This window comes from Arachis hypogaea, chromosome 2 (assembly GCF_003086295.3).
Source record: "Arachis hypogaea cultivar Tifrunner chromosome 2, arahy.Tifrunner.gnm2.J5K5, whole genome shotgun sequence".
In the NCBI taxonomy this organism is placed as follows: Eukaryota; Viridiplantae; Streptophyta; class Magnoliopsida; order Fabales; family Fabaceae; genus Arachis; species Arachis hypogaea.
Genome location: NC_092037.1, coordinates 1,124,341 through 1,149,341, shown reverse-complemented (window position 1 = coordinate 1,149,341; position 25,001 = coordinate 1,124,341). Strand labels below are relative to the sequence as shown.

Genomic DNA, 25,001 nt, shown 5'->3' with positions numbered 1-25,001 from the left:
TTACACTTATGAACCTCAGAGGCTGGCTTCGAATGTTAATGACCTTCCTCCTTCCCTTTGCTGCATTGAATATGGACTAATTTTTTTTTATATATTGGACTAAAGTGTCAAATACAAGAATATTGGAGAATTTGGTGTTTTATATAAAAATGAGTGTGATTTGTAAATTGATTTGTAAATAAATATGCAATACACCAAAAGTGAATTTCAAATAATTTAAAAAAAATGAAAAATACAATTCGAGGAGGTTGAATTGCAAATATATATATATATTTTTAATTTAAACAATTTACTATTTGAAAATACCGAATTGACAAAAAGATATTTCGTTTTTACGATACCATTTTTTTGTGATCTGTTAATATAAGTCATATCTTAATTAATTTTTGCTATTAATTTTTTAGACAAATTACAATTTAAACCATCACATCTACATACATAAACCAAAAAGTAAAGATTAAAATGAAGAAGCGAGGCATTAATAAAATTTACATTTCAAAGATGATTAAAATTTATATTTTCCTATTTATATATTTTGGTTGTTTTCTACCTGATTATATTATACAGAAAGCAGTAACCATGGACCAAAAATAAAGAATACAAAAAAGGCCCATTTATCTTATCTTATTTGTAAGCGGCAGGTGAAGAAAGATAATCCAGAATTGTGAAATGGCGAAGAAGGGGAAGAAGCAGCTGATGACGTCAGCGCCATGGAGGGGCGACGACAACAACACTGAATCAGAATTCCAAGATGCTAAGCTCAAAGTCACTACCCAGCCCGGTAATGGCACTTCCACCATGCACGTTCCTCGCTCCAAGTCCAACCACCACCATCACCACGACGGCGACGATTCCATCGAGATTGACCCTGAGCTTCGCTACAGTTTCCAGCGCAATTTTCAGGTTTACTTTTCCTTTCAATTTCACTAGTCAAATTTTGAACAAATCATAATGATGATGATTAAGTAGACAATATTATTAATTTACAACTTCATTTATCTTTGTTAAGAACCTATTCGTTCAATTGTTCATGTGGCGCCTCCAAGAGAGTTGAGTTTCATGTCCTTGCCTAGTTCTCTAATTGTCGATTACTAACCTAGTTCATGATATTTGTTACTTTATCTTTTTAGCAATGTTAAACATAATACACGAAGTAGCGGTTTCACTATATGTTTCTTAATTAAATAAGGGTATTCTGATAAATAATATTCAATTCTCTCTTTGGTGTGCAAATGACTAAGGTTTCAGATATCATGAAAATGGAAAGAAAGAAGTACTAAAAATGTAAAAGCAAGTAGGGTTTGTAATACTATGGTCTTTCCCTTGGAAGTTCCTCTTTGTATGTTCTTGGAGCATTTATATGATATAAAAATTAAGAATGAGGGCTTAGTGAAGCTCGAAGAGGGTGCAGGAGCCACTGAAGATAACATTATTATGAAACAGATTGTCTTTGTCAACTGTTAGCTATATGTTCAATTTTATGAAGTTAGGTATTATGACTGAGATACATGAATCCTGTTGTCTAGAATCTATACATAGAAAAAGGAATACTGCTCGGCAATTTTTAATGTGGGAAAAGTTTGTATGAATCTAATGCATGCAACTTGGTCATTTTATTGTTGTGAAGTGATCAGTTCAGAGCTTCGGATTGCTCGTAATCTTCACTGCTTTGTTAACTTGGTATCATTCTCGGTAGTATGTATACAAAGATGATATTCGATGTTATGCTGCCTCTTTTTATGTTTTCTTTTCTGATATTATAGAATCAAATCACTTATTTAATTGTTTCCTTCTTGCTTGTACATATTATTTTCTCGTCCCTAAGTTTGAAATATTATTTTCTTGTACATGCAGTTTCTGCAACGGGTTTTTAGCATTGACACGCTGGTGAAACCTCTTCCTCCTGCCATGGCATATGATGTCTCTCGCAACTTGACCTTCTTCACCCGCATCTTCACACAATTCTTTGGTATGTTAAAGAGTTAGCGTACATTTATCCATAGTTGAGGATTAAATGGAAAAATAATGCATAAAATCAAAACTCTACCAATTGTTTTCAGGGTTTCTTATTAAATATAGCTCCATATCAGTTTTTCTTCCCTTTTGCTCTTCTAGCTTCAGCTTTTATGCATCCTAGTTTCCCTTAACAGCTTAACTTGAACCTTTTTCTTTATGATAGGCCCTTAGGCTTTAGTTGTAAAGATCGCTTTTAGAAGGGGAAAGGGGCTTGCTAAGCATAGTACCGTGTCAATTTGCGCAGGTAAGGTGTGTGACTCTGTACTAGAATGAGATGGGATGTCTGTGATATATAGGAGAGAGGAAGGGCATAGGAGAGAACCCTTGTCATTTTGTATTTCCATTTTTTTCCCTTCTGCCTTAAGTGCCTTGAAGTCATCTCATCTCTTCTTCAGTTCTAAACTTTACTTTATAGTTTATATGTATACTCTCAACTATGCTTAGATGGATGGGTTCTCACTCGAAAATAGGCATAATTAGGAATGATTGCATTAGAGAGAGAGTTGGGGTAACGCCAACCATAGATATAGAGAACATGATAGAATTTTGTATTATACTACATAGAGGGTAAGTAGCTAGCAGCAAAGGAAGACCTATAAATTTTTGGAGGAAATTATTAAAAGTAATTAAGTATAAATAGTTTAAACGCATATATGATTTATGACATAGCACTGATGTATTGTTTGATCCATGTAGTTGACTTTATCTAATGGGTTAACTTTTGATTATTGTAAACATGTTATGTTGCATCTTAATTGTATATCATTGAAATTGATTAGGTGAGATTTTTGTGTCATATTTGCATTTGACAATAGTAGTGTTTTAATAGCCAAAAATCAAAGAGTACTGATATTATGGAGTAGCTGAATAGGGGTTGCCATAAAACCTACAAATGACATGATACAATCTATTCGAAACTCTAATGATTACAAGTATGCCAATATTATAGACAGCAATGGATAATATCATGATATGTATAGAGTTCATGGTGAACTGAGGTCTATACTATTATTGTCAAAATCAAAATTACTGTTGACAATCCTGCTCTGTTATCTGGATTAGTATACTTTGGTTATCTTGCACATTAAGTATTTGTTAACTGGGTAGAAGAAATACCCATAAAACCTGAGATTTTGATCCCTTTTGTTAATATGGTTGTCACTTAATAAACTTGCAGATCCTGAAGGTATTGCAAATGCCCAGAAATCATTGGGCATAGGACGGGAAGAGAAAGCTCGCAATGTTCGCTGAAGAACCCTTATGAATGTTATGTTTGTTAATGTACCATTTTCAAATCAAAGTTGTTCATTTATAATGGCCCAGATTATCATGTACATTTTTATGACTAAGTATTTGCTGGTTCGATCAAGTAAAATCCATATAGTTATTTAAGCTTGTTTATCATGTACATTTTTAATTGCATTTTGTTTCATTTTCTTTTTCATAGCCTGCCAACAGGAGCTCCAGCCTCCAATCAAAAACTAAGATAGCAGCTGTAATCAAATTTAAGTTTGTGGTCTATGAGTAGTTCTTTCACTTTTTTAAGTGAAATGAACTTGTGAAAACTAAATTATCAAATGTTAAATGGAATGAATCAGGCTGACATATTTCTTAATGTGACAAAATACATGATAGTATTTATATAAAAACAAAATTTATAAATATCTTTATCTTTAAAGGTTGATAATAAATGAATAATTTTATAAATATATTTTATGAAATACCTGAGTGGTGTTTTTTGAGTTTTGAGTAACTTGAAATATTTAATAATTGAGTAACTTGAAATGGTATTGAATTAAATTGGATAAAAAAAATTATCCAATTTCTTAAAGATGGTATAAGAAAACATAATTGTATGGGACTTAATTTAAAAGATTTAAATTATAAAAGTTGTGACTTACAACTAAAACCTATTCTTTCCTAAAATTTGTAGCAAGAAACTAGGATATGAAATTTCCAAAAGCAAACAAATTACAAATAGATTTTAAATTTTGGAAAAGAATTTTACATTCAAGATAATATTTTAAATTCTAAATTTCATATCATCAAGGTACAAACTACAAACTTTTGCATGTTCTAGCAAGTATTTTCACTTTTGTGTATTGTTAAATAATAAATTATTTTATTTAAGTTAAATAAAACTTGTGTTTTTAATTCGTATTGTTATTTCAATTTTATTTTAAAGTTTTGAATAGAAAATATATAATAAAAATAAAAATAAAAGTAAAAAATAATTTTTATTTTTATTTATTCATAAAATTGTATAAATAAACGATATCTGAAATAAAATAAAAAATATTTCTCAAACCAAAAATCCCTTAATTTCGTAGAGTTGACTAAAAAAAGTAAAAATTTTAATTTTTTAAGTTTGCAACACGAATTTTTTAAATAAATAATTAAAATAAATTTCAGATTTACGCATATTTATTGAATGCTCTTTTCATTAGGGCAGTTTGCAAATGTTGAAAATATTGGGGTGAGTTGGTAATTTGGTATATCATGAAGGGCACGAGTGTCAATTTTATTCCAATGTTCCTTCCTTGTATAGCTCGAGTCCGAGAGAAGAAGTGAGAAAGAAAGAAAATCGATCCCAATAAACATGGCGGGGGTTAGGCAGAGAGCAGTGACGACTCTCCCGAACATCATTCGAAGTCTCCGAAAGGAGCCATTGAAGCCTCAAAACCATTCTTTGCCTTCTCTTCGACGCGCTTTTTCTCTCTACGATCAAATCAACCTCATTGACCAAGTTCCCGATGACACCCTCCGATTCCAAGGGTAGGGTTTCAGTTACAGTTCAATTAAATTGGATTTATACAATTGCAAATTTGAATAATTGTTCCTTTTTTGGGGTCGATTTTGTAGGTATACTGATACAGGGTTTACTGTGAATGGTGTTGAATATGAAGGGAGCTTGCTTTGTGTTGGAAATTTGCTCTTATCTTTGAAAGCAAACAAGTTCTCAGATATCAATGCTAATAGGTTTTGTTTCTATTCTATATGTTCATGTTCCCTTTGCTTCTGCTTTGGTTTTCTTTTCATAACCATTCTCTTGCATTGCCCTCTTCCTTTTAGCCTATGTAATTCTCAAAGGTTTATGATAGAATGAACTGGTAACTTGTGTAATGAGGTAGTGTCTATTTTGGTTTTTGAGATTGAATGGATGAGTCTATGGTCGTTAACTTTTCAAAATGACTAAGTAAGTTCTATAGTTTAGAAATGTGACTCCTGCTAGTACCTGGAAATACTTCTGTCTCGCAATTGTTAGTGTAGTGCTTATGTGAACTGTGATGGCCGGATAACGTAGACAGTTAGGTCAATGTGGTGACTGAGATTGGTTCATGTAACTTAAATTGGTGTCCACTTCAGTATTACACTAACAGATATGAGACAAAAGTTTGGCTAGGACTAATAAGAGTAATGGAGGACTTAGTTGATCATTTTAAAATGTCAGGATCAAATTGACTTATCCAACCTAATGTGGATTACCTCATTTTGTAATAGTTTGTCTCTATGAAAACTTACTCTTGAGTCTTCAAGACACCATTTTAGTTTATATTTTTAATAAATAAATAAATATTTTAAAATTAAAAAACCCTCTTACTATGCACACTCCTAAGAAGATAAAGAAAAGTTAAGTAATTTAAGCCCATAATCAATGTATCTGAGAACTGAGCCAACTTGCACTATCTTACTTAGGGAGAACAATGCTTGTGTACTAGAAACTTAGCTACTAAAGGCCTTTGAACTTGCCAGCTGTGATACCCACTCTTAGGAAAATAATGCAAGCTTCACAAAAGAACAACACTCCAAATTGAGTGGAAATTTGTACAATAGTTCTGTAGAGAAAGAAACCAGCAACATCAGCAATCAGCTTAAGAATAACCAATATGGTGACAGACATAGATTAATGAATAAGCAGCTTTCAGATTCGTAAATAACCATGCCAATACCAAGTGAAAAATTAGTAGGCGTGTAGAACTTGTGGAATTGTTGTGTTTTCTGATAACATTGCAGTAAAATGATGGTAGCATGATGCATGGATTGCTTCATATATGTCTGCATCGCATATCTGTGTTTTCTCCTATTGGATCTTTTCTGGAGGATATAACTGCGCTGATGTCTTGCTTTTCAGTCTAATAAAATTTCTTTCTTTTCCACATATGGCATGGTACCAATGCTAAGTACAAATATGGGTAGGGAGTGCAAAATTTTGCATAGGGTATAGATACATAAAGATACTTTACATAAAAATGTACATTCATAAAGAATAAAGTAATTAAATCATAAAATAAATGTAACTTTTGCAATGTTCGTGCAAAAATGTCTTATGAAAATGCAATTTGAAAGGATAAAGTAATAGTTTGATTCATTTAAAAGCAATTCAAACAATTTATTTGTAAATTTTTTGTTTATAAAGACTAATTTTACTTTGGTAGCATATTCTAGTTGAATTATTTAACCAAGAAGTACTCATGAGTATCAAACTAGTGAAACTGATGATGTCCTCTGATAAATGGCAGCAAAATAAAAAAGAAGCTATGAATTACAATGTTATAGTTCTATATCAGCTTGTATTAATGAAATATACTCGATGTCTTATTTGTTATTTTGTTTTTTGTTGCAGCTTATCGCTCTTCCAAATTATTCGGCCTATTCCAGGTTAGATATTTTCGTTTTGTTATCCATTTTATTGCTTGTCACCCTGCTTTTCCATTTTCTTACCATATCACCTTCAAGTTCACAATGCGAATTGGAAAGTGCAAGTGCATCTATAGGGACCACCCATTTTCAAATGTCATCCAATTTCCAAGTGAATTAAAGTAAACCATGGATTCACTACATTATCATTATCATAACTGTATAAAGTAAAGAGGTTCCCAAGAAGGATATAGGGCGAAATGCATACTAATCAAATTATTTGTCACTCCATTTTAGCATAAATTTATGTTTATCTACCTCTGTCCTACTCTTCTATTTATTATTTGTATTTTTTTCACTTCTATTGTGCCATTTAGCTAACCACTTTGACTTAATTACAACATACTGCCTTTTTTTCAATCCCATACATGAGCTGTGGTCACCTATCAAATTGCTTTAGATTTACATAAACTGATGCTTAGACGCAATATATGCAGAGATTTTGATTATTGGCTGTGGAAGATACATTCAACCAGTGCATCCTGAACTTCGTCAGTTTGTTCGCTCTACTGGCATGAAGTTGGAAGCTGTTGACTCGGTATGTATGAGTAAATTTGAATGTTTACTTTGATACATAGGTTGTAAACTTGATTGTATACCTCATTTATTTGTCATCTGCTAGAGGAATGCTGCTTCAACCTACAATATACTGAATGAGGAAGGTCGTATTGTGGCTGCGGCGCTTCTTCCATATGGAGTTTCTTCATGAACTTTAGACTTGTTGCTTGAATTTTCCACATTATCACCATTTAAAGATCGTAGCCTAGGTGGTTCTTCAGAAATGCTTTAATTTTTAATAATTTCCCATGAAGAAAGTTTTGACATAGCACTTGTGAATTAAGAGCGAGTCCTTTGTAATAATAATTAAAATGTATAGGCTCTTGCACTCATAAATAAACAACTTTGATCTTCAGGTAGTTGCTATTTGATCTTGAATGTCATATCAGTTTGTCTGGGTTGAAAGGGAAACTACATTGTTCAAAGGGTTTTTGCACTTGAAAGCTAAGGATTCAAAACTAACAGTTGTTTTTATGGAAATAAATTCTTGAGTTTCATGAATTTCATAAAAACCTATACTTTGAATATTTACGAAGTGCCTTAAAGTGTGTCATTAGCTTAATCATTATTATTATTATTATTATTATTATTATTATTATTATTATTATTATTATCATCATCTAAATTTTTTTATTATTTATCTCGTGAGTGGTAACGAAATAAATTTTTTTTTTTTGAAATAAGGAGTTCAACACACATGTGGAGCATTACAGTCGAACAAACATAACAGTCATACAATTTCTATGTCATCTTCAGCATTACCATCAACAATATGAATTATTTATAACACTATTCTGTGGCATATGAGAAGGATTGTTCTACGCAGTCTCTAATCTTTGTTGTCTTCTTGTGAAAAATGACATCATTTTTGCATAACCATATAGTCCATATCACTGAGAAGAAGCCAACTAGCCAATACTTGCGTTCCTCTTTTCTCATTGACACAGATCTCAAACTCTCAAATTGCTCTTTCACAGTACCGGGGATAATCCACTCTTGTCTAAATGCCGAGGCCCAAGCACACCACATCTGTCAAGTGTACTCACAGGTAATAAACAGATGTTGTATATTTTCAGCATCTTTCTTACATAACATGCACATAGTATCATTCTGTTGTAAGATTTCCAATCTACTCAGCTGATCATTAGTATTAACTCTGCCTACCAACACGAACCAGGAGAACAGTTCCACTCGTGGCGGAACTAGACCTTTCCAAATTTCCTTAGTGAACCTATATCTCATAGCTCCTCATCCAAAGACTCCTCTTGCAAAGCCTGCACAAATGAGTTAGTAGAATAAACGCATTTCTTGTCAAATTTCCAAACCACTCTATCTTGCACTTCTGCTATCAATCTAACAGATTGCAATACTTGATGCATGTGGTCTAATGTCTCTATTTCCCATTGGCATAAACGTCTCCTCCATTGAAAGGGCCACACTCATTCTAACCCATCCCAAACCCCACAGTTCCCAATTACTGATCCTTTTTGGTTTGAAATCAAGAAGAGTTTCGGAAAGGAGTCTTTTAGCTTTCCCACTTGGAGCTACGTATCCTCCCAAAACCTGGTGGCCCTACCATCCCCTACTTCGATAGCAAGGTCATCAATCATCTTTTGCCTTACATTTTGCTCCCCTATTTGCAGGTGACAAATGTCTCTCCATGGACAACCTCTTTCTGGCAATTGCTGCGATGACAGGAGGTGATTTGGATTCAAGTTATTATCGGAACACACAATCTTCTTCCATAGAGGGCATTCCTCATTTGAGAACCGTCACCACCATTTAAACAGTAAAGCAGCATTACGGACCACTCTGGATCATCTCCTACTTCACAAGCGCCATGCCAGGTCGCCCATCATCCTTCCCCCAGAAGAACCTTTTCTGCAATTGAGATGATTGTACGTGCAACCGCTTTTGGCATTTTATACAAACTCAGGTAATAAATCGGCAAACTGTTGATAACCGACTTGATGAGTACTAGCTTCTCAGCCTTACTAAGGACCCTTCCTTTCCACAAGCTGAGCTTCTCTTCCACCTTGTCTATAACCGGCTTCCACGTTTTTACCAACCTTGGATTTGCTCCTAAGAGAATCCCAAGATACCTCACCGGTAAGGCCGCCTCCTGGCACTCCAGTAACTGACACATCCGTGTAGTCCACTCCTGACTGCAGTTCACTGGTATCAAATTAGACTTCTCGAAGTTAATGCTCACGCCAGACATCATTTCAAAGCACCTTAGCAACCTTTTGTAGTTTCGGACTGTCTCCTCATCCGGCGGACAGAATAGTATAGTGTCATCAGCAAATTGTAAGTGTGATAACTCTATATTATCCCGACCAACTAGCAATGGAGATATACGACCATTTCTTACCGCCTTCCCGATCATCCTGTTAAGCACATCTACCACCAAAACAAACAAGAACGGTGACAAAGGATCGCCTTGACGCAGTCCCCTTTCCATTCTAAATGGCTTCGACGGTGATCCATTAACCAGGATAGATATAGATGCCGTTCTAACACACTCCCTAATCCATGACCTCCATGTTCTACCAAAGCCCATCTTCTCTAACAGGGTATCAATAAAACACCATTTAACTCTGTCGTAGGCTTTTTGAAAGTCTAGTTTGATGATTGCCGATGGCTTCTTTTTCAGTTTCAACCATTGCATCGTTTCACATGCAATTAAGGCTCCATTATGTATCTTTCTCCCCTTCACAAAGGTGCTCTGCGATTCTTCGACTAAACCTAGCATTACACTCCTCATTCTTTGTGTCAACAGTTTAAAGATGACTTTATAGATACAACCAACCATGCTGATAGGTCTGAGATCCTTTTTCTCTTTAGCCCCAATGAACTTCGGAGCCAATGCTACCCATGTGACATTAGAATCCCCTGGTAATGATGCAGTCTCGAAAAAGCTCATCACAGATGCAGTGAACTCCGTTCCAATTTCATTGCAGGCTCATATAAAAGAAAATGCGCATGCATAGGAATTAAATAAACTAATAGGATCTTAGTTATTAACAATTTGGAATTTGCTATTCCGAACATAATGAATATGTCATAATTCCCCTCTGGGGTGTAAAATATATCTTTTCTCACCATCCCCATAGTGTATGAGACAACCCCTGTTCTTCTTTAGATCTACTTGTTTCACTCCGATAGTATCATAAATCGAGTCAATGCATAGGAAATGAATGCATTTCAATACTATTAAGTTAAGTAGGCCATTCCATTTCGACAAAATACCCACACCCAAGTTCCATAGCTTTGGGTCCGCTAGCCCGATCATGATTTTCTTACCCCCAGAGGTAAGGGTCCTTACCTTTTTGGCCGGTTGTGGGCGAGGAGGGATTCGGAACCACGGTGCCAATACTTTTTTATAAAGTTCATGTTGTACCCATCACTCCCTAGAGCCTTAGACGATTCACAGTTCCAGACCGTCTCTTTCACTTCATCCACTGACGGTAACACCTCTAGAATTTCAGCTTCCTCCCTCCCCAACCGATTAACCAATTCATCCCTAAAGCTTACATTTGGAGAATCCTCCTGATGGTACAGACATTTATAAAAGTCTCGAATCGCAATCTTAATTCTTGCTTGATTGCTAGTCTCCCGTGAATTACCAAAGCCTCAATCCTGTTATTCCTTCTCCTCGCCGAAGCTATATTATGGAAGTACCTTGTGTTTCTATTCATCTCACTCGCATGCTGAGATCTAGACATTTGCTTCCAGTGAACATCCTGCCTCACATACCACTTTTCACAGCACCTCACTAACGCCCTCCTCCTTGCCTCCATTGTACCATCGTATCGTCCACTGCTAACCATATCATCTACTTTCTTTATTTCTTCCTCAAACCTCTTTATCTTCTCGGTTATATCCCCAAAATACTTCTTATGCCATTTGCGCAAAGGTGTTGTCAACGCTTTCATCTTCTCTAAGAAATGCACCTCACCTAATCCCCTCCACTCTTCCTTTACCTTTCTCAGAAACCCGTCATATGTGAACCAGGAATTTAAGCTGTGAAATGGTCTTAGGCCATCAAAGTTTCTGCTGTCTTCTATAATCAAGGGGCAGTGATCCGATAAACCCCTTGGACCTTCCTTTAGACGCATATCCGAGTATACATCAGTCCACTCCATAGAAATTAAGCACCTGTCAATACGACTGCACGACTGTCCTCTAAATCATGTATACTTTCGATCATTTAGTGCCAAGTCAATCAATTTCATATCATTGATCCATGCTCTAAAATCTTCTGTCGACGCCGACAATCTAGTCGCACCTTTTTGTTCTTCCATATGCAGGATTTCATTAAAATCTCCCAAACAACAAAACGGCACCTGGACCAATCCTGCAATATAGCTCAATTCATCCCAAATAGAGGCCTTCTCAGCTCTTTCATGAGGTCCATACACCAAATAGATAGCACAATGAAAATTATCTTTTACCACAACCCCTTCTACACACAACCATCTATCTCCTTTGTAGCAATTAGTCATTTTAAAAACCCCCTCATCCCAGATTAACAATAACCCACCAGAAGCCCTAGTTGAACTTACAAACTCCCAACATGCTCTGTCTCGACACCATATACGAGCTACATCAAGATTATTCACAAGTTCCTTCTTTGTTTCTACTAAACCCAACATATCCAACCTAAACTTACTTTTAAAATTCCTCAACATACCAACTTTTCCTAAACCTCTCAACCCTCTAACATTCCATGAACTTAAAATCATTTCATTAAATTAGTACACACTTGTTTACAAGTGTTTGGGCAGCTTCTTCGTATTTTGGCTTTTTCCTTTGCCTGCCGTCGCTTCAGAGCAATCGCTTCATTCTGCTTCTGCAAGATAGCCATGATATCCTCCTCATCGCTGTATTGAGCACCTGACTCTACCGCCAATTTTCAAGCCTCTTTGTTCTCAGCCAATTTTGCTTCCCATCTTGGTCTTTGTTCTTCATTGTGATGGTTAGTATCACCCTCCAAGTCAGCCCCCAGCCCTGGTTCAATTTGTTTACAATTGTGATGGTCAGTGTCGCACTGTTTCTCCTAGGCGCTTCCAGTTACCGCAACCAATTCCTCCATCACAACTTCCCCCTCCTCCAGCCCCAAACCTGTACCGCCACCTATATTCTGCTCCTCCTCTGCTGCATCACGGCTTGTAACATTATCACTTCCATTGCCATTGCCCGCACCTCCAGTACCCCGTGTTATGTCCTCTGAGTTATAGGATCCCCATTGTTCTTGGACAGGTACTGTGGTCATGCCCCTTCCGTTTCTATATCGCCTTCCTTCTCTGTGTCCATCAATGCATCTCCGTCTCCAACCTGGCCTTCTGCAGGCGTCCATGTCGCCTTCTCCTGCGCTACCTCTGCCGGCGCAAGCTGCTTGCCACGATCTCTTTCCGGTCTGATACGAGATGCAGCCCCTGCGACCTTCACTCGTTCAGGTTCAAGCCTCGCCGCATCCACGATCTGCACCCCACCATCTCGACGGGTTAACAAGGCGGCATATTTCCCCACCAGCAACGAGATCTGTCCCTGGCCATCGTCTCTCCTTAGTGGCCTCCCAGGCTCATCCTCGCTTGTCGCGTGACCCGTCCGCTTCTTCTCATTCCGAGTCAAGGTGGTTACCGGGTCAGCTCCTACCCGGTTTGGGTGGTCCGTGCAGGCCCCACTCTCCCCTTCCTCCTCATTTCCTTTCCCCCCTTAATGGGCTTGTTGGATCCTAGCCCAATTCCATTTCTTGTTCCAGCCTTGGTTTGGTTACTGTTGCATACACAATAATCTTGAGATATTGTTTCCTCGGAATCCGCCTCATCATTGATATCAAATTATCCCTGAAAATCCTCCCCTGCCTTTAATTTCGCGTATCTACCGTTTCCAGAATAATAATTTGAATTCGTGTGATTCCGCTCATTCAAAATCTCACGTGAATTTACAAAGCTACCCTTTGCATGTTCGTCCATCCTATTCTCCACCGTCATGAGGACTACCGCCTGGTCCCAAGCAACCTCCGCCCGCTCATCGCAGTTGTGCAATATGCCACCCTGTTCTTCATGCTGCATCTCTCCTTCATCAGCTTTATACCTATCTCGTGTCCCTTGCTTGCTCTTCCGAAAGCATTCGTCCCGATATACCTCTCCCCCTATTTCTCGTACAAGAACGTCAAACCCACTTGCACCGATTGTAACGTGCATCCATTCATTAATCATATAAAAAATACACGTATCAATCAGTACCCGACCAACACTGAACGAATTACATGATTCCGTTAGCTTATCACACTCCACCACCTCCCCCTACTGCTCCCCAATTCTGTGAAACATATCTTTTGACCATGCATGTAATGAGACTCCATAACAATCTAGCCACACTCTTCTAGATTCACTCCTCTCTGTCCCATCCCATCTCCATACTATATGAAACATCTTTAATAAATCGTTCATTCTAAAAGTATAGGCTTCCTCAGCAAAAAGCACAGATTCAAACGTTATCATTGCTTTATATGCTCCCAACTCCCTTACGTGCATTACGCCTAGCCATTCATTGTGGATCCTTTGCTGCAAAGCATGAAAATTGATCGGCAATTTCGTGCCACCAATGATTCTTCTTTGCAGCCAAATCACATTCTCATTCACTATCGGTACTTCAACCCTCTTTGTCCGTCCATTGCTATTGGGATCCTTGTTGGGGGCATTCGATGGCTGCCTCTCCTCTTTCTCTTTTGCTACTTTCACACTTTTTGGTCATGAGTTGTTTCCTCTATCATTTTCTCAGGCACTGCCCTTCACTTCTTTGCCCCTTGTACTCTGAACCACCGCTCTCCTTCTATACTTTGCTTCTCCAACAAACAGTTTTCTGCCTCTCAGTACCATACTATTCATCTCTACAGCGGCTTTCAGAGCTCTTCCTTTTGTAGTGTATCACACAAATGCAAAGAGATAGACATGGCCATTCTTATTCTTCCGCGACAGATATATGTCGATGATTCTGCCAGTCCATTTGAACATATTAAAAAGCTCTCTTTTTGATATATCTGCTGGCAAATTATCGACGAAGACAAAGAAAGACTCAAGCTCCAACCGTTGATACTCTTCTTTGTTCCAAATCCTAGGATCTTTATCATGTTTATGTGATTTTGCACTCCCCCTGTGTTTCCCCACCTCTCTCGCTCTCGATCTCTCATTCTCTCAGTTCAATTATTCATTAATTTTCTTAAACCAATGACATAAAATTATAATTTTTTTTATCAATTTAGAAGATAAAGTTGATAAAAAAACAGAGTATACAAAATTATTTATTAAATCAATCATATAATTGTATGGGTTTTTAGTCAAATTTGTTCCCGAAAGATTGTTCATTTTTTAAATTGGTCTTTAATTTTTTTGATCAAATTTATATTTTAAAGATTTTAAGTTAATCATGTTGGTTGGTTTTTTTGTCACTTTTTTTTATTGACGATGTAAAAATTTGTTAATGTGGCATATTAAATTATACCACAGCATATATTTAGGAGTTTTAATTGACTGTTAACATGATAAATTTATGAAATTAGATCAAATCAAAACCTAATTGAAGGACTGTTAACATGATAAGTTTATGAAATTAGATCAAATCTAAACCTAATCGATGGGGATCTTGAGGCATTAGAATCCTCAATTTTAGGATTGATTTGATCTAATTTTATAAATTAATCATATTAGCCATCAATTAGAATTACCAAGTGTCTGTTGTGGTATCACTTCACGTGTCACATTAGTAAATTTTAACAGTACTAGCAATGAAAGTGATGAAATGACTAACATGAGTAACTTAAAATCATTGAGAGACGAATTTAACTAAAAATTCTTTTTGAAGATTAATTTAAAAAACAATTGTGCTACATGCACATTACTTTTAGCCATTATTTTCAATCACTGTATACAAATATGTATATGAATAAAAAATTTAAAAATTAAAAATCAAAGCCCACTTTTACTTAAGTCAACACGCGCCGCACGCTCCTCTTCTCAATTTCAATTACGCGCCCAAAACCCCTCCTCCTTCTCCCTCTCTCGCACGAAAAATCCATCCTCCTTCTTCCTCTTGCGCACGAATCTCCTCCTCCTCTTCTTTACTAAGTTACCGATTTTTGATTCGTTGAATATTTAACCACAAGACTTGTTCAACCTCGGTGAATCCTTCTTCGATAATGTTACAGAGCGCTTCTTCACTTGTTTTCGGACTTCGATCGTAGCTTATTCTTACTCTTCTTTGAGATAAGTGGATCTACTTTAGAAAACTAAACCTCCAAATAATTCGGTAATTATGTGCTTTTGATTCTTCGTTTTGAGCTTCTTCAGCTTGATTAAACGATAATGAGTAGGAACGGATGATTAATGTTTGTAGCGTTATCTTGATTTTTTTCGAATTCTACTCAACACATTTCAACTTAGTTGATAGCTTTGTGTGTTCTAGTTCTCTAAATTTTTAAAGCATGTAGAGTTTACTTTCTGTATTATCTTGCTTTTTTTTTGGTTTTTGAATTCTACTCGAGAAATTTCAACTTAGCTTATAGCTTTGTATGTTCTAGTTCTCTGAAATTTTCAATGCAAGTGAAGTTTACTTTCTGAGAGACGGATGTTGAAGTAGAACTAAAGATCAGTTTCTGATAATGTTACAGCATCCTCATTTTTTTTAATTTTCATAAGAGGGAAAAAATGAGTTGTAGTCTGTTTGTGATATGAGTTGGAATCTCATTTTTTTAATTTTATTTTTAATTGATTGTAATTGGATTTTTGTGATATGAGTTAGAGTTTGTTTGATTATTATATTGAATAAGTTTGATTATGCTCAATATTTAAAACATATTATTACAGTATGTTTGATTATAACTGAATTTTTGTGATATGATTTGGAGTCTGTTTAATTATGCTCGGGTTTTAAAACATGATATTACAGCATGTTTGATTATAGCATACTTGATATTTGATTATTGCATGAGTTTTAACCTTTTTATTGAATTTTGGTTATTTAATTTGCTAGTTTTAAAAAATGCAAAAGAAGATTACACCAAAATGAGTACAAAGAGAACCAAAAAACAGGGACACTGTAGAAAAGAAAGGAAAATTGTGTACAAAAACACATAAAAGGGGATGGAGTGGAGAAAAGTATTTTGTATTTCGTTGTGTTATTTATTTGGCATCTATATTTTAATTATCTTGTTTACTATGTTGTCAAAATTTATTTTCATCAATGTAGTGTTATGTTGACATGAGATGCGCGTCAAACTTGTTGGCCACACTTTTTTCATACTACTTGTATGATATGCAACGCAAAGAGGTCCGAGCAATGGAGTTTGGACCCCTCTTGGATTTTTCTATAGAGAATTTAAACCATGATTTGATTTTGATCCTTACACACGCCTATAATCTTTCGAAGTTTCATCTTCTCATCCCAATATATTTTCCCATTTGTAATTGATGTCGACAATCCAAAGAAGTACAACTGAATTAGGTGTATTGTTGATGACCTTATTAATGACGTTTTCAACTTCAAACAAGGAGTAGTCTCGAGTTTGAATGGCTATATATATGTGCTTTAGGTATGTTTGATTTCAGCTAATAATATATAATTGTGTTTGATTATTACTATGCATATGTTTGATTATAATCTAACTGTGATTCATTGGATTTAGATTTTATGCTTCGATAAACAAAAATATGGACTATTTGATTTTGAGAGAGAACCTCAACCACCTTGGTTTTTCTATTAGACAAAAGACAAAATTTTTGAGTAATTAGTAAGAGAAAGAAAAAGTTATCTTTACTTACATTGTTCACTTTCTAAGATTTTATTTTCTATCTATAATAAATGAATTTCACTAATTATACACGTGTTATACAGGCTGGTTAAGTTAAGGGAGGAGCAATCTGTGCTTAAAGAGCCAGTCCAACCGAAAAAAAAAAGATTGTGAAAGAGACTGCTAAAGTAGAAAAATAACAAAATGGAACAAAAAAAGTGGTAGACAGTCCTAACAAGTAACAAGGACAAAAAAAATCCGAGACAAGAAGATTTTACAAAAATGAGAAAAAATTAGTGAAAGGACTAGTTTGGTGCACGACATTCAATATCAAAGATTAAAATGAGTCACTTAATATAGAGTGAAGGATTAATTTGGTGCATCTACAATGATGACATAATGAATGACACGTTGACGAATATTGTTGCGACACGTAGTACAAACGAACACATAGCCAAATAACATTGTGACATGTGACACAACCATCTATGTTAACATGCCATGTGTCACTGATCACCACATCATCATATCATTATACGTGACCAAATTATGGAATGACACGTGTCATTTACCGTCCACGTCATCCAGCCATGTCGTTATGTCATTAAGAGAAAATGGGTCCGGAATTAATATAGTGCACTTTTCTCAATCTCAGGACGATTTTAGTGCATGACGTCAATCTCAAGACCATTTTAGGGTTTAAGTATTTGTTTATTATATCAATTTATATCTTATCCAAATTTTTAATAAAATTCCGAAAATGTCCATTGGATTTTCCTTGAACTAATCCGAATTCACCGGTCACTGGAAACACAGGCTTCGTGTCGCGATGTCTACTCTACTCCACTCCCACTCTGCTTCTTCCTCCGCCTTCACTCTTCCCTCGCCACGTCGTCGTTCCGCTCCAATCAATCCTCTCCCTCGATTCTCTCGCCAAAACGCCGTCGTAAGTCAACAACTCACTGACCTAATTCATTCTTGATTTTGTGCAAAGAAAAATGAAAGTTGTTGTTGATTGATTAGTTTGGTGGTTGCAGAGGTGCAAGCTCATAGAGCCGTTGAAGTTCGATAATGGCAGAGCAACCAATCAAACTGAGATGCTTATTGGCGGCAGCGGAACCGCCATTCCGAGTTTTCTTGTAGCGCCCAACACGCGCGTGCAGGATTTGGTCAACAAGAATGATACCCGTCTCAGAATATTCTCCGGTACTGCAAATCCTGCTCTTGCTCAGGTAACCCTTTCAATTTGCAGAACACTTCCGTGCATTAATTTGCAAAGAAATTTGGGTTCTTTTTGTAGATTTAGCTGCTTATTTTTTGGAATTATATTAGGTTGAAAAGAGTGCCAATTTTGGAATAGAAAAGTTAGCCATGGGAAAATCCCCTTTGTACTTGTATAGATATAGATATAGAGGATTACTAGAGTAAATTATTCTTATGACTAATATTATGCAAAGTATTCCATTTGTAAAATCATACTACATTCTAGTCTAGTCTCTCCTGAACTTCATGGTTGCCAGACTTGTATTTTGTAAAATGTGACATTGACCTTGTTTATATACATGATGTTGACATCTCTCTAGGGAGGTTAGTATATGTATAACAAATCAAGAACATGTCCTATCTTATTATTGAGTAAACACTGAAAATCTCGAGAGTTGAAAGCCGGGAGCTGATACGAGACAAAGAGTGGAGAGTGGTTCAGGTTGTTTATGCAAGATTGGATTAAGGTTTAGGGTATGCGAATTGAGTCCTATATATGTGAATTGGTGTATGCGAAGTTACATTGATCCTTTATCTCTTTATTTATTTCTATTGAAATAATATACAGCCTCATCTTCTATAGCCAATATGTATCACATTAATTTTGAAAGGCAAAGGAAGACCTAAGAAGACCATCCATGAGGCGGTCAAACGAGATTTACATGTAAATGTGTTTCTCTATAGACATGATACATGATAGAGCTCAATGGCGTCGTTTGATTCATGTAGCCGACCCCACCTAGTGGGACAAGGCTTTATTGTTGTTTTTTTTTTCTTTGCTTATTCTACTGTAGAACTATTTATTAACATGAAGTCTGATGTGATGTTATTTATTTGTCTAGGAAATTGCGTGCTACTTGGGGCTGCAGCTGGGGAAAATTAAGATTAAGCGTTTTGCTGATGGTGAGATATATGTTCAGCTGCAAGAGAGTGTCAGAGGGTGTGATGTGTTTCTTGTACAGCCCACATGTCCACCCGCCAATGAGAATCTTATGGAGCTACTCATAATGATTGATGCCTGCAGGAGAGCTTCAGCCAAAAATATTACTGCAGTCATTCCATATTTTGGATATGCTAGAGCTGATAGAAAGGTCAGCTTTCAGCTTTTATTTTAATTCTGTAAATACATAAGATATATGCATTATTTTTTCAACTGTGATGAAAGTGTGTACTCTTTGTTGTTCCCCTACTTTGTTGGTGTTTCGTGCAAATTGGGTTCAGTATATGTTGGAAGGATATATGACCAGTAGTGCCCAATACATTTTGGCACCAAAATGTTTCAATAACTAGGATATATAGTATTATAAATCTTGCATAGTACATAATCATGTCTGAAGCTATTTTCTCATGAATGTGGGCTGCTGCAATATTTGTTGGAGCTAGTTATCTTATTTACACCTCTCCCTTGGTTAGTTTCTTTGACTTGATAGGATATAGTTCAAAGTGTATACATTTTGCTTTTGGAGTATGAATCTGTGGATATGAAAATACACAACATATGTACTGACAACAATATCCACCTGAAAATGAGGGAAAATATGCTAAAATTACGGACAGAAATATCTACTTGCAACTGCCAAAGAGCAGCTGCTGAAGTCATAAATTCTTAAAGTTCTAAATTTATTACCTAGCACTTCTCATACATTGCTATAGAAATGTTATGTCACAGTTCAAGTTGATGAAAGTAGCTAAAATATTCTTTATCCAAGTCCAGTTTAGTTACATGATCTTAAACTACTCTTCCAGACACAAGGGCGTGAATCCATTGCAGCCAAGCTTGTAGCAAATTTAATTACTGAAGCAGGTGCAAACCGTGTTCTCGCTTGCGATCTCCATTCTGGGCAGGCCATGGGCTATTTTGATATTCCAGTTGATCATGTGTATGGACAGGTAATTAGAGTATATTATTTGGGTCATGTCATTATCATAGACTAGCATGGAAGGATGAAATTTTTTTATTCTTTTAATATTAATGTGCCCGTGAAAGTGCTATATATATCTAATAAGTTGTGGCCGGTAAATAATTTGCTACTTTCTTGTAAAGTTACATTTCAAATCTAATGAAATCGAAACCTTCTAGCGACATGCCTATTTCACTATTTTTATATTATAATCATTGAGGTCTATGATTATGTGGTTCAGGAGATGAGTTTATTAATAGTTAGGATTGGTAAAATGATGTTATTGAATTATATCTAGTACGCTTATTGAAGTGAGACTATTCTATAAAAAGATATATGATGTAGTCTCTACCTGTCATTCAGTATGTATATTTGAGATATGCTAATGCTAATGATATTTTTAGTTTGTGTTTTATTTATTTATTTATTTATTTATATGTGTTGCCTAGTGGTTTTTATATATTTTCGTTCATTGATTAATCATATGTTGTTTTGTGACATATTCAGCCAGTTATACTTGATTACCTTGCCAGCAAGACTATTTGTTCAGATGATTTGGTAGTTGTCTCGCCTGATGTTGGTGGTGTTGCTAGAGCACGTGCTTTTGCCAAAAAATTATCTGATGCTCCTTTAGCTATTGTTGATAAAAGGCGACATGGGCATAATGTTGCTGAGGTGTGATCCCGTACTCTTCTTGATTCTAGAATGTAGATGTCTCAATCAAAACAGTTAAGCTCCAGCTTAGTTACTCAAGATATGATATTATGATTATTGATAGAAAGAAATGGAATAGATATATAGATAATTTATAACTTTCTCTTAAATTTTTTTTTTGTTTGTTTATTTTTTTATATTTGGATATATAGTCATTCATATGCCTCTACCCAATAACATAAAAACTGAGAGAGATGGTTTATGACACATGGTTCGGGTAATAAGTGCAAGAGCCTTTATTACCAAATGGTTATGCAGTAAAACCCAAACATCTAACAAGACCAGTCCATGGCTAGTATGCTAAATCTGGTTTGGGTTTTGAAACACTGCCTAATCTGAGTGATGACTACTTTTTTTACTTTGGAAGTTCGTGCTAAAGCTTATTTTTATATAGTGCTAAACTGAAGCGCCTTTAAGGCATTCTGATTGGTAAAATTCATTTGCAGGTGATGAATTTGATAGGTGATGTAAAAGGAAAGGTAGCCGTGATGGTAGATGACATGATTGATACAGCTGGTGAGTTTTTGTCAAACTTGTTTGGCAACCACAATAATTTTATAATGCATATTAAAGATGAAAATAATTACTCGTCTAGTTCTATACCTAACCGCTTAAATTATATACCACTCCATTCCTTTATTATAATTATTTTCAAGAGCTTGACATGAGGTTGTATATAACTTCTAAGATTCTTGATTGTTTGGCTCAATAATTTCTCTTGGATGAAATATGGGAGGATTATCTAATTCTGATCATCTATCTCTCCTTTTTTTTCCCCCTGACTAAATTTGGAATTTCTATAGGAACCATTGCCAAAGGTGCAGCACTATTGCATCAAGAAGGGGCAAGAGAAGTCTATGCATGCAGTACACATGCTGTTTTCAGGTATAGCGATCTTTGTGTTCTATTAATCATGTCACAGTTTTTGTGAATGTACAACTGCAGCCAAATATTATCATTGGTCCTTGAAGTTTTAATTGAGTTCTCTGTTCATTTTTTGGGCATATATAACAAGGGAAAATAAATAAGCTGGCTCAAGTTCTTTTGACCCATACCTGTTTTTGTTTCCTTTTGCCATTATGTGCTGTTTATGCATTTCAAATGATTTTTTACGACAAACTTTATGTGCATCTGTTTAGACATTTGTCATCTATTGTGAAAATAAAGGTTGTTGCAAAGTTGGTATTTCTGCAGTTATGAATACTAGCCTTAATCTTTGTTAGGAGTGTTTGAGAGTGGTTTCGCTAGGGATCGCAGTGACTGTATTCTAACCCTCTTTATTTTTCCTTTGATAACGGTAGAAAATGTGCTTTAAATGGCACTAGTATGCAGATCTTTCCGGGTTGTGTAGTTTCTCTTTTGTTTTGTTGCTTTTGTGTTTCTTCTATTTGTATAAGTGAATGAGAGTTTTTTTCTATTTCTAGCATTTTCACACGTGCAACATTTTTGCCTTTGCAGTCCTCCTGCTATAGAAAGGTTGTCAAGCGGCTTGTTTCAAGAAGTCATCATAACGAATACAATTCCAGTGGCGGAACAGAATTATTTTCCACAGCTAACTGTCCTATCAGTGGCGAACCTTCTGGGCGAGACTGTATGGCGTGTTCATGATGACTGCTCAGTGAGTAGCATATTTCTGTAAAACAATTTTGGTTGCATATATGATATCTCACTGTACATTTCATCCCTCACAATTTAAATACTTGCATGCTTGCATCGTTTTGTACATTTGTATTCTTCAGATGACTTATTTGTTAATAGATTAGTGTGTAATTGTGTATAACAGAATTTCCTCATTGAATAAATATATGCTGCTTTCCTTTGTTTAAATTCTATGTATCCTTCAGTAAGCAACAACTTTTTGGGAAAATTTCATTCATCTCCCCTTATAAAACCATAGATTGACCTCCCTTAAGATTTAAGTGGTTACCAACTCCTTACCCTTGTAGGACATATAATACTAATCTCATTTTTAAGGGCGATTAATGTCATTTAGACAAATAATGGGGGTCAAGATAAATTTCATCAATCTCAGGGAACATTAGTGTAATATGCACTAATAATAATAGTAATAATTTATTTATTTATTTACTAAGCTTTTTATTTAATTTTCTGTTTGTCTATGTGAGATACAGTAGTGCAAAAGTAAATTTATGTTGCAACTTTTTCCTTTCTTTCCTTTTTTTTTCTTTCTTTGTCAGGGTGGAATTGAACCTTATTCCAGTCTGGGAATTGATTGACAAATTGTATCAATGGTACATGGTCATTCCTTCTTATGTGTCTGCAGTAACGAATGGAAGAGTTGTAAAGTGAATTTGTAATAAAACCTTTTTTGTTTAACATCCCTTATAGAGAGCCAATTATGGAGTTTTATGTGCCTATAAAATAAATTGCTGGCAGTTTTGAACTCCAAAATGGAAATGATAATGTGTATTTTTTTCCCTTTACTTGAGTACGCACTCATCTAGTCAAAATGGGGAAGTTTGCCAGTTTAACAGATTTTATTTAATTGTATCATTTAAGCTGTCCTTTGTATGGATAGGAAACATTATTTTATATCTGACAAGCTTAAGAAAACATATTAAGCGTAGTTATGTTGTTCTCCTCCCGTTTTTGCATTTGTTATAAGTAGCAATAGGAAATATGCATCCATGCCAAGAAGACCCGAGATATAAGGAGCAATTAACTATTCATATGAATATATGGATTTCATATTTATATTTATAGTTATTCATATTTGTAATCAAAGCACAAATAAAAGTATAAAAATATAGTAATACTTGATTGGTAGTTAATTTTTTATATGTATGAAAAGATTGACTATTTTGCTTTTTAAAAAGGTTGATTATTCTTTTTTGAGAAACTTTATTATTCAGTTTAAAAAATTTAATTATTTTGGTAGTTGAATATTCTAGTAGAAAAATATGTCAAATACTTATAAATATATACAAATATACTAGTTGAATGTTTTTTTAAGATATTTGAATGTGATTAGGGTGGGTTTGATAAAATTTATTAGAGATATATTTGTATTTTTCAAAAGCATAAGTGTCTCATTTTCAAAAAATCAAAAATTTTTTTTTAGATGTCTTTAAGAATTACTCTTATCAAATAAATTAAGTTTTTCTGTTTTCAATCAAATTTTTAATGTGTTAGATAAATAAGTCTTTAACAAATTTTATTATAAGACAATTAAGTTTTAAAAAATGTTTTTATGAGTAAAGTATTATATTAGTCTTCAACATTTGAGCTAAATCTTAATTTGATTCCTAACGTTTCAAATGTCCTATTTCAGTCCTAAAAAGTTTCAAACGGATTCAATATTATCCTGCTGTTAAATTTGATTCAAATAATTAACGAAATTTTTTTTACATTAGTGATAATTGGTGGGTTGATTTTACTTACATACTGAAATCAAGCATTATATTAACTCTTAAATATGTTAATTATTCGTGTCAAATTTAATTGTTGAACAACATTAAACCTGTTTAAAGCTTTTTAAAACTGAAATAAGATTTGAAACACTAGGAACCAAATTAGGAACTTTTTATTTTTAATATTGGAGTAGTAATGGTGTTTTTCTAAAATGTGAATTATTAGGGTGTTATTCCCAAATGTGGAGCCGGTTAATTAGAGAAATAGAAATTGGACTGTCCGATTTATTAGAAGTACAGAAATCGGACCGTCCGATTTCTAGAGGTACACAAATCGGACCGTCCAATTTGTGTTAAAAAAATAAAAAATTTGAGATACAGAAATCTGACCCTCCGATTTGTGTACTTTACATAATTTTAAAAAACACAAAAAATTACAATGTTAAAGTATATCATTACTTTTACTTCCATAACAAAAAAAAAACCCGAATTAGTCCCCTTTAAAACAACAGTGTCTGCTTTGGAATTTCTTAAAAGCCAATTTGAGTATTTATTCTATCTAAATTTATTCGTACTCTTTATTACATTTATGTTATAAAAGTCATTTTAAATTTTAACAATAATTTCATCAAATACTATTATTTTTATTAAAAATTACTTTTAATCTGTTTTATCTAACATAACTCC

General features: G+C 34.9%; 4 protein-coding genes and 1 long non-coding RNA gene across 7 annotated transcripts; 4 read left to right on the top strand and 1 right to left on the bottom strand.

Annotated features, from left to right (window-relative positions):
* Nucleotides 1-78: 78 nt before the first annotated feature.
* Nucleotides 79-3,408, top strand: LOC112730964 (uncharacterized). Its single transcript, XM_025780823.2, has 3 exons — nt 79-903; nt 1,855-1,969; nt 3,194-3,408. The coding sequence occupies exons 1-3, from the start codon at nt 670-672 to the stop codon at nt 3,265-3,267; spliced, it is 423 nt and encodes a 140-aa protein (XP_025636608.1). The 5' UTR covers nt 79-669; the 3' UTR covers nt 3,268-3,408.
* Nucleotides 3,409-4,462: 1,054 nt separating this feature from the next.
* LOC112730948 (uncharacterized) lies at nt 4,463-7,631 on the top strand. 2 transcript variants are annotated; one of them, XM_025780822.2, is made up of 5 exons: nt 4,463-4,791; nt 4,879-4,995; nt 6,641-6,675; nt 7,152-7,252; nt 7,337-7,631. In XM_025780822.2, the coding sequence occupies exons 1-5, from the start codon at nt 4,616-4,618 to the stop codon at nt 7,421-7,423; spliced, it is 516 nt and encodes a 171-aa protein (XP_025636607.1). In that variant the 5' UTR covers nt 4,463-4,615; the 3' UTR covers nt 7,424-7,631. The 2 variants fall into 2 exon arrangements, with proteins under 2 accessions (XP_025636607.1, XP_072068714.1); XM_072212613.1 differs by lacking the exon at nt 6,641-6,675 and having other exon boundaries at nt 4,472-4,791; nt 4,879-5,015; nt 7,137-7,252.
* A 571-nt stretch (nt 7,632-8,202) lies between these two features.
* Nucleotides 8,203-9,235, top strand: LOC140178019 (uncharacterized). Its single transcript, XR_011869983.1, has 2 exons — nt 8,203-8,320; nt 8,916-9,235. It is a non-coding gene; the product is annotated as an uncharacterized lncRNA (long non-coding RNA).
* A 1,358-nt stretch (nt 9,236-10,593) lies between these two features.
* On the bottom strand, nt 10,594-12,547 carry LOC112761774 (uncharacterized). The gene is made up of 4 exons (XM_025808207.1): nt 12,350-12,547; nt 11,473-11,618; nt 10,899-11,430; nt 10,594-10,821 (listed from the first exon to the last, which is right to left on the bottom strand). Exons 1-4 carry the CDS (start codon nt 12,545-12,547, stop codon nt 10,594-10,596), a joined length of 1,104 nt encoding a protein of 367 aa, XP_025663992.1.
* Nucleotides 12,548-17,793: 5,246 nt separating this feature from the next.
* LOC112730932 (ribose-phosphate pyrophosphokinase 1) lies at nt 17,794-23,530 on the top strand. 2 transcript variants are annotated; one of them, XM_025780821.2, is made up of 9 exons: nt 17,794-18,011; nt 18,103-18,297; nt 19,171-19,419; nt 20,075-20,218; nt 20,737-20,904; nt 21,390-21,459; nt 21,747-21,828; nt 22,402-22,561; nt 23,142-23,530. In XM_025780821.2, exons 1-9 carry the CDS (start codon nt 17,895-17,897, stop codon nt 23,178-23,180), a joined length of 1,224 nt encoding a protein of 407 aa, XP_025636606.1. In that variant the 5' UTR covers nt 17,794-17,894; the 3' UTR covers nt 23,181-23,530. The 2 variants fall into 2 exon arrangements, with proteins under 2 accessions (XP_025636606.1, XP_072068710.1); XM_072212609.1 differs by lacking the exon at nt 23,142-23,530 and having other exon boundaries at nt 22,402-22,770.
* The last annotated feature ends 1,471 nt before the right edge of the window (nt 23,531-25,001 follow it).

Bases quoted from the DNA above. Each gene is read 5' to 3' on its own strand.
- LOC112730948 (XM_025780822.2), top strand. From the start codon at position 4,616: ATGGCGGGGGTTAGGCAGAGAGCAGTGACGACTCTCCCGAACATCATT. The intron at 4,792-4,878 runs GTAGGGTTTCAG...TCGATTTTGTAG, and splicing joins GACACCCTCCGATTCCAAGG to GTATACTGATACAGGGTTTA. The intron at 7,253-7,336 runs GTATGTATGAGT...GTCATCTGCTAG, and splicing joins AGTTGGAAGCTGTTGACTCG to AGGAATGCTGCTTCAACCTA.
- LOC112761774 (XM_025808207.1), bottom strand. From the start codon at position 12,547: ATGACCACAGTACCTGTCCAAGAACAATGGGGATCCTATAACTCAGAG. The intron at 11,619-12,349 runs GTAACTGGAAGC...GGATTGGTCCAG, and splicing joins TGATGGAGGAATTGGTTGCG to GTGCCGTTTTGTTGTTTGGG. The intron at 10,822-10,898 runs GTAATTCACGGG...CTGTACCATCAG, and splicing joins ATAACAGGATTGAGGCTTTG to GAGGATTCTCCAAATGTAAG.
- LOC112730932 (XM_025780821.2), top strand. From the start codon at position 17,895: ATGTCTACTCTACTCCACTCCCACTCTGCTTCTTCCTCCGCCTTCACT. The intron at 18,298-19,170 runs GTAACCCTTTCA...TTATTTGTCTAG, and splicing joins CAAATCCTGCTCTTGCTCAG to GAAATTGCGTGCTACTTGGG. The intron at 19,420-20,074 runs GTCAGCTTTCAG...CTACTCTTCCAG, and splicing joins ATGCTAGAGCTGATAGAAAG to ACACAAGGGCGTGAATCCAT.
- LOC112730964 (XM_025780823.2), top strand. From the start codon at position 670: ATGGCGAAGAAGGGGAAGAAGCAGCTGATGACGTCAGCGCCATGGAGG. The intron at 904-1,854 runs GTTTACTTTTCC...TTGTACATGCAG, and splicing joins GTTTCCAGCGCAATTTTCAG to TTTCTGCAACGGGTTTTTAG. The intron at 1,970-3,193 runs GTATGTTAAAGA...ATAAACTTGCAG, and splicing joins CATCTTCACACAATTCTTTG to ATCCTGAAGGTATTGCAAAT.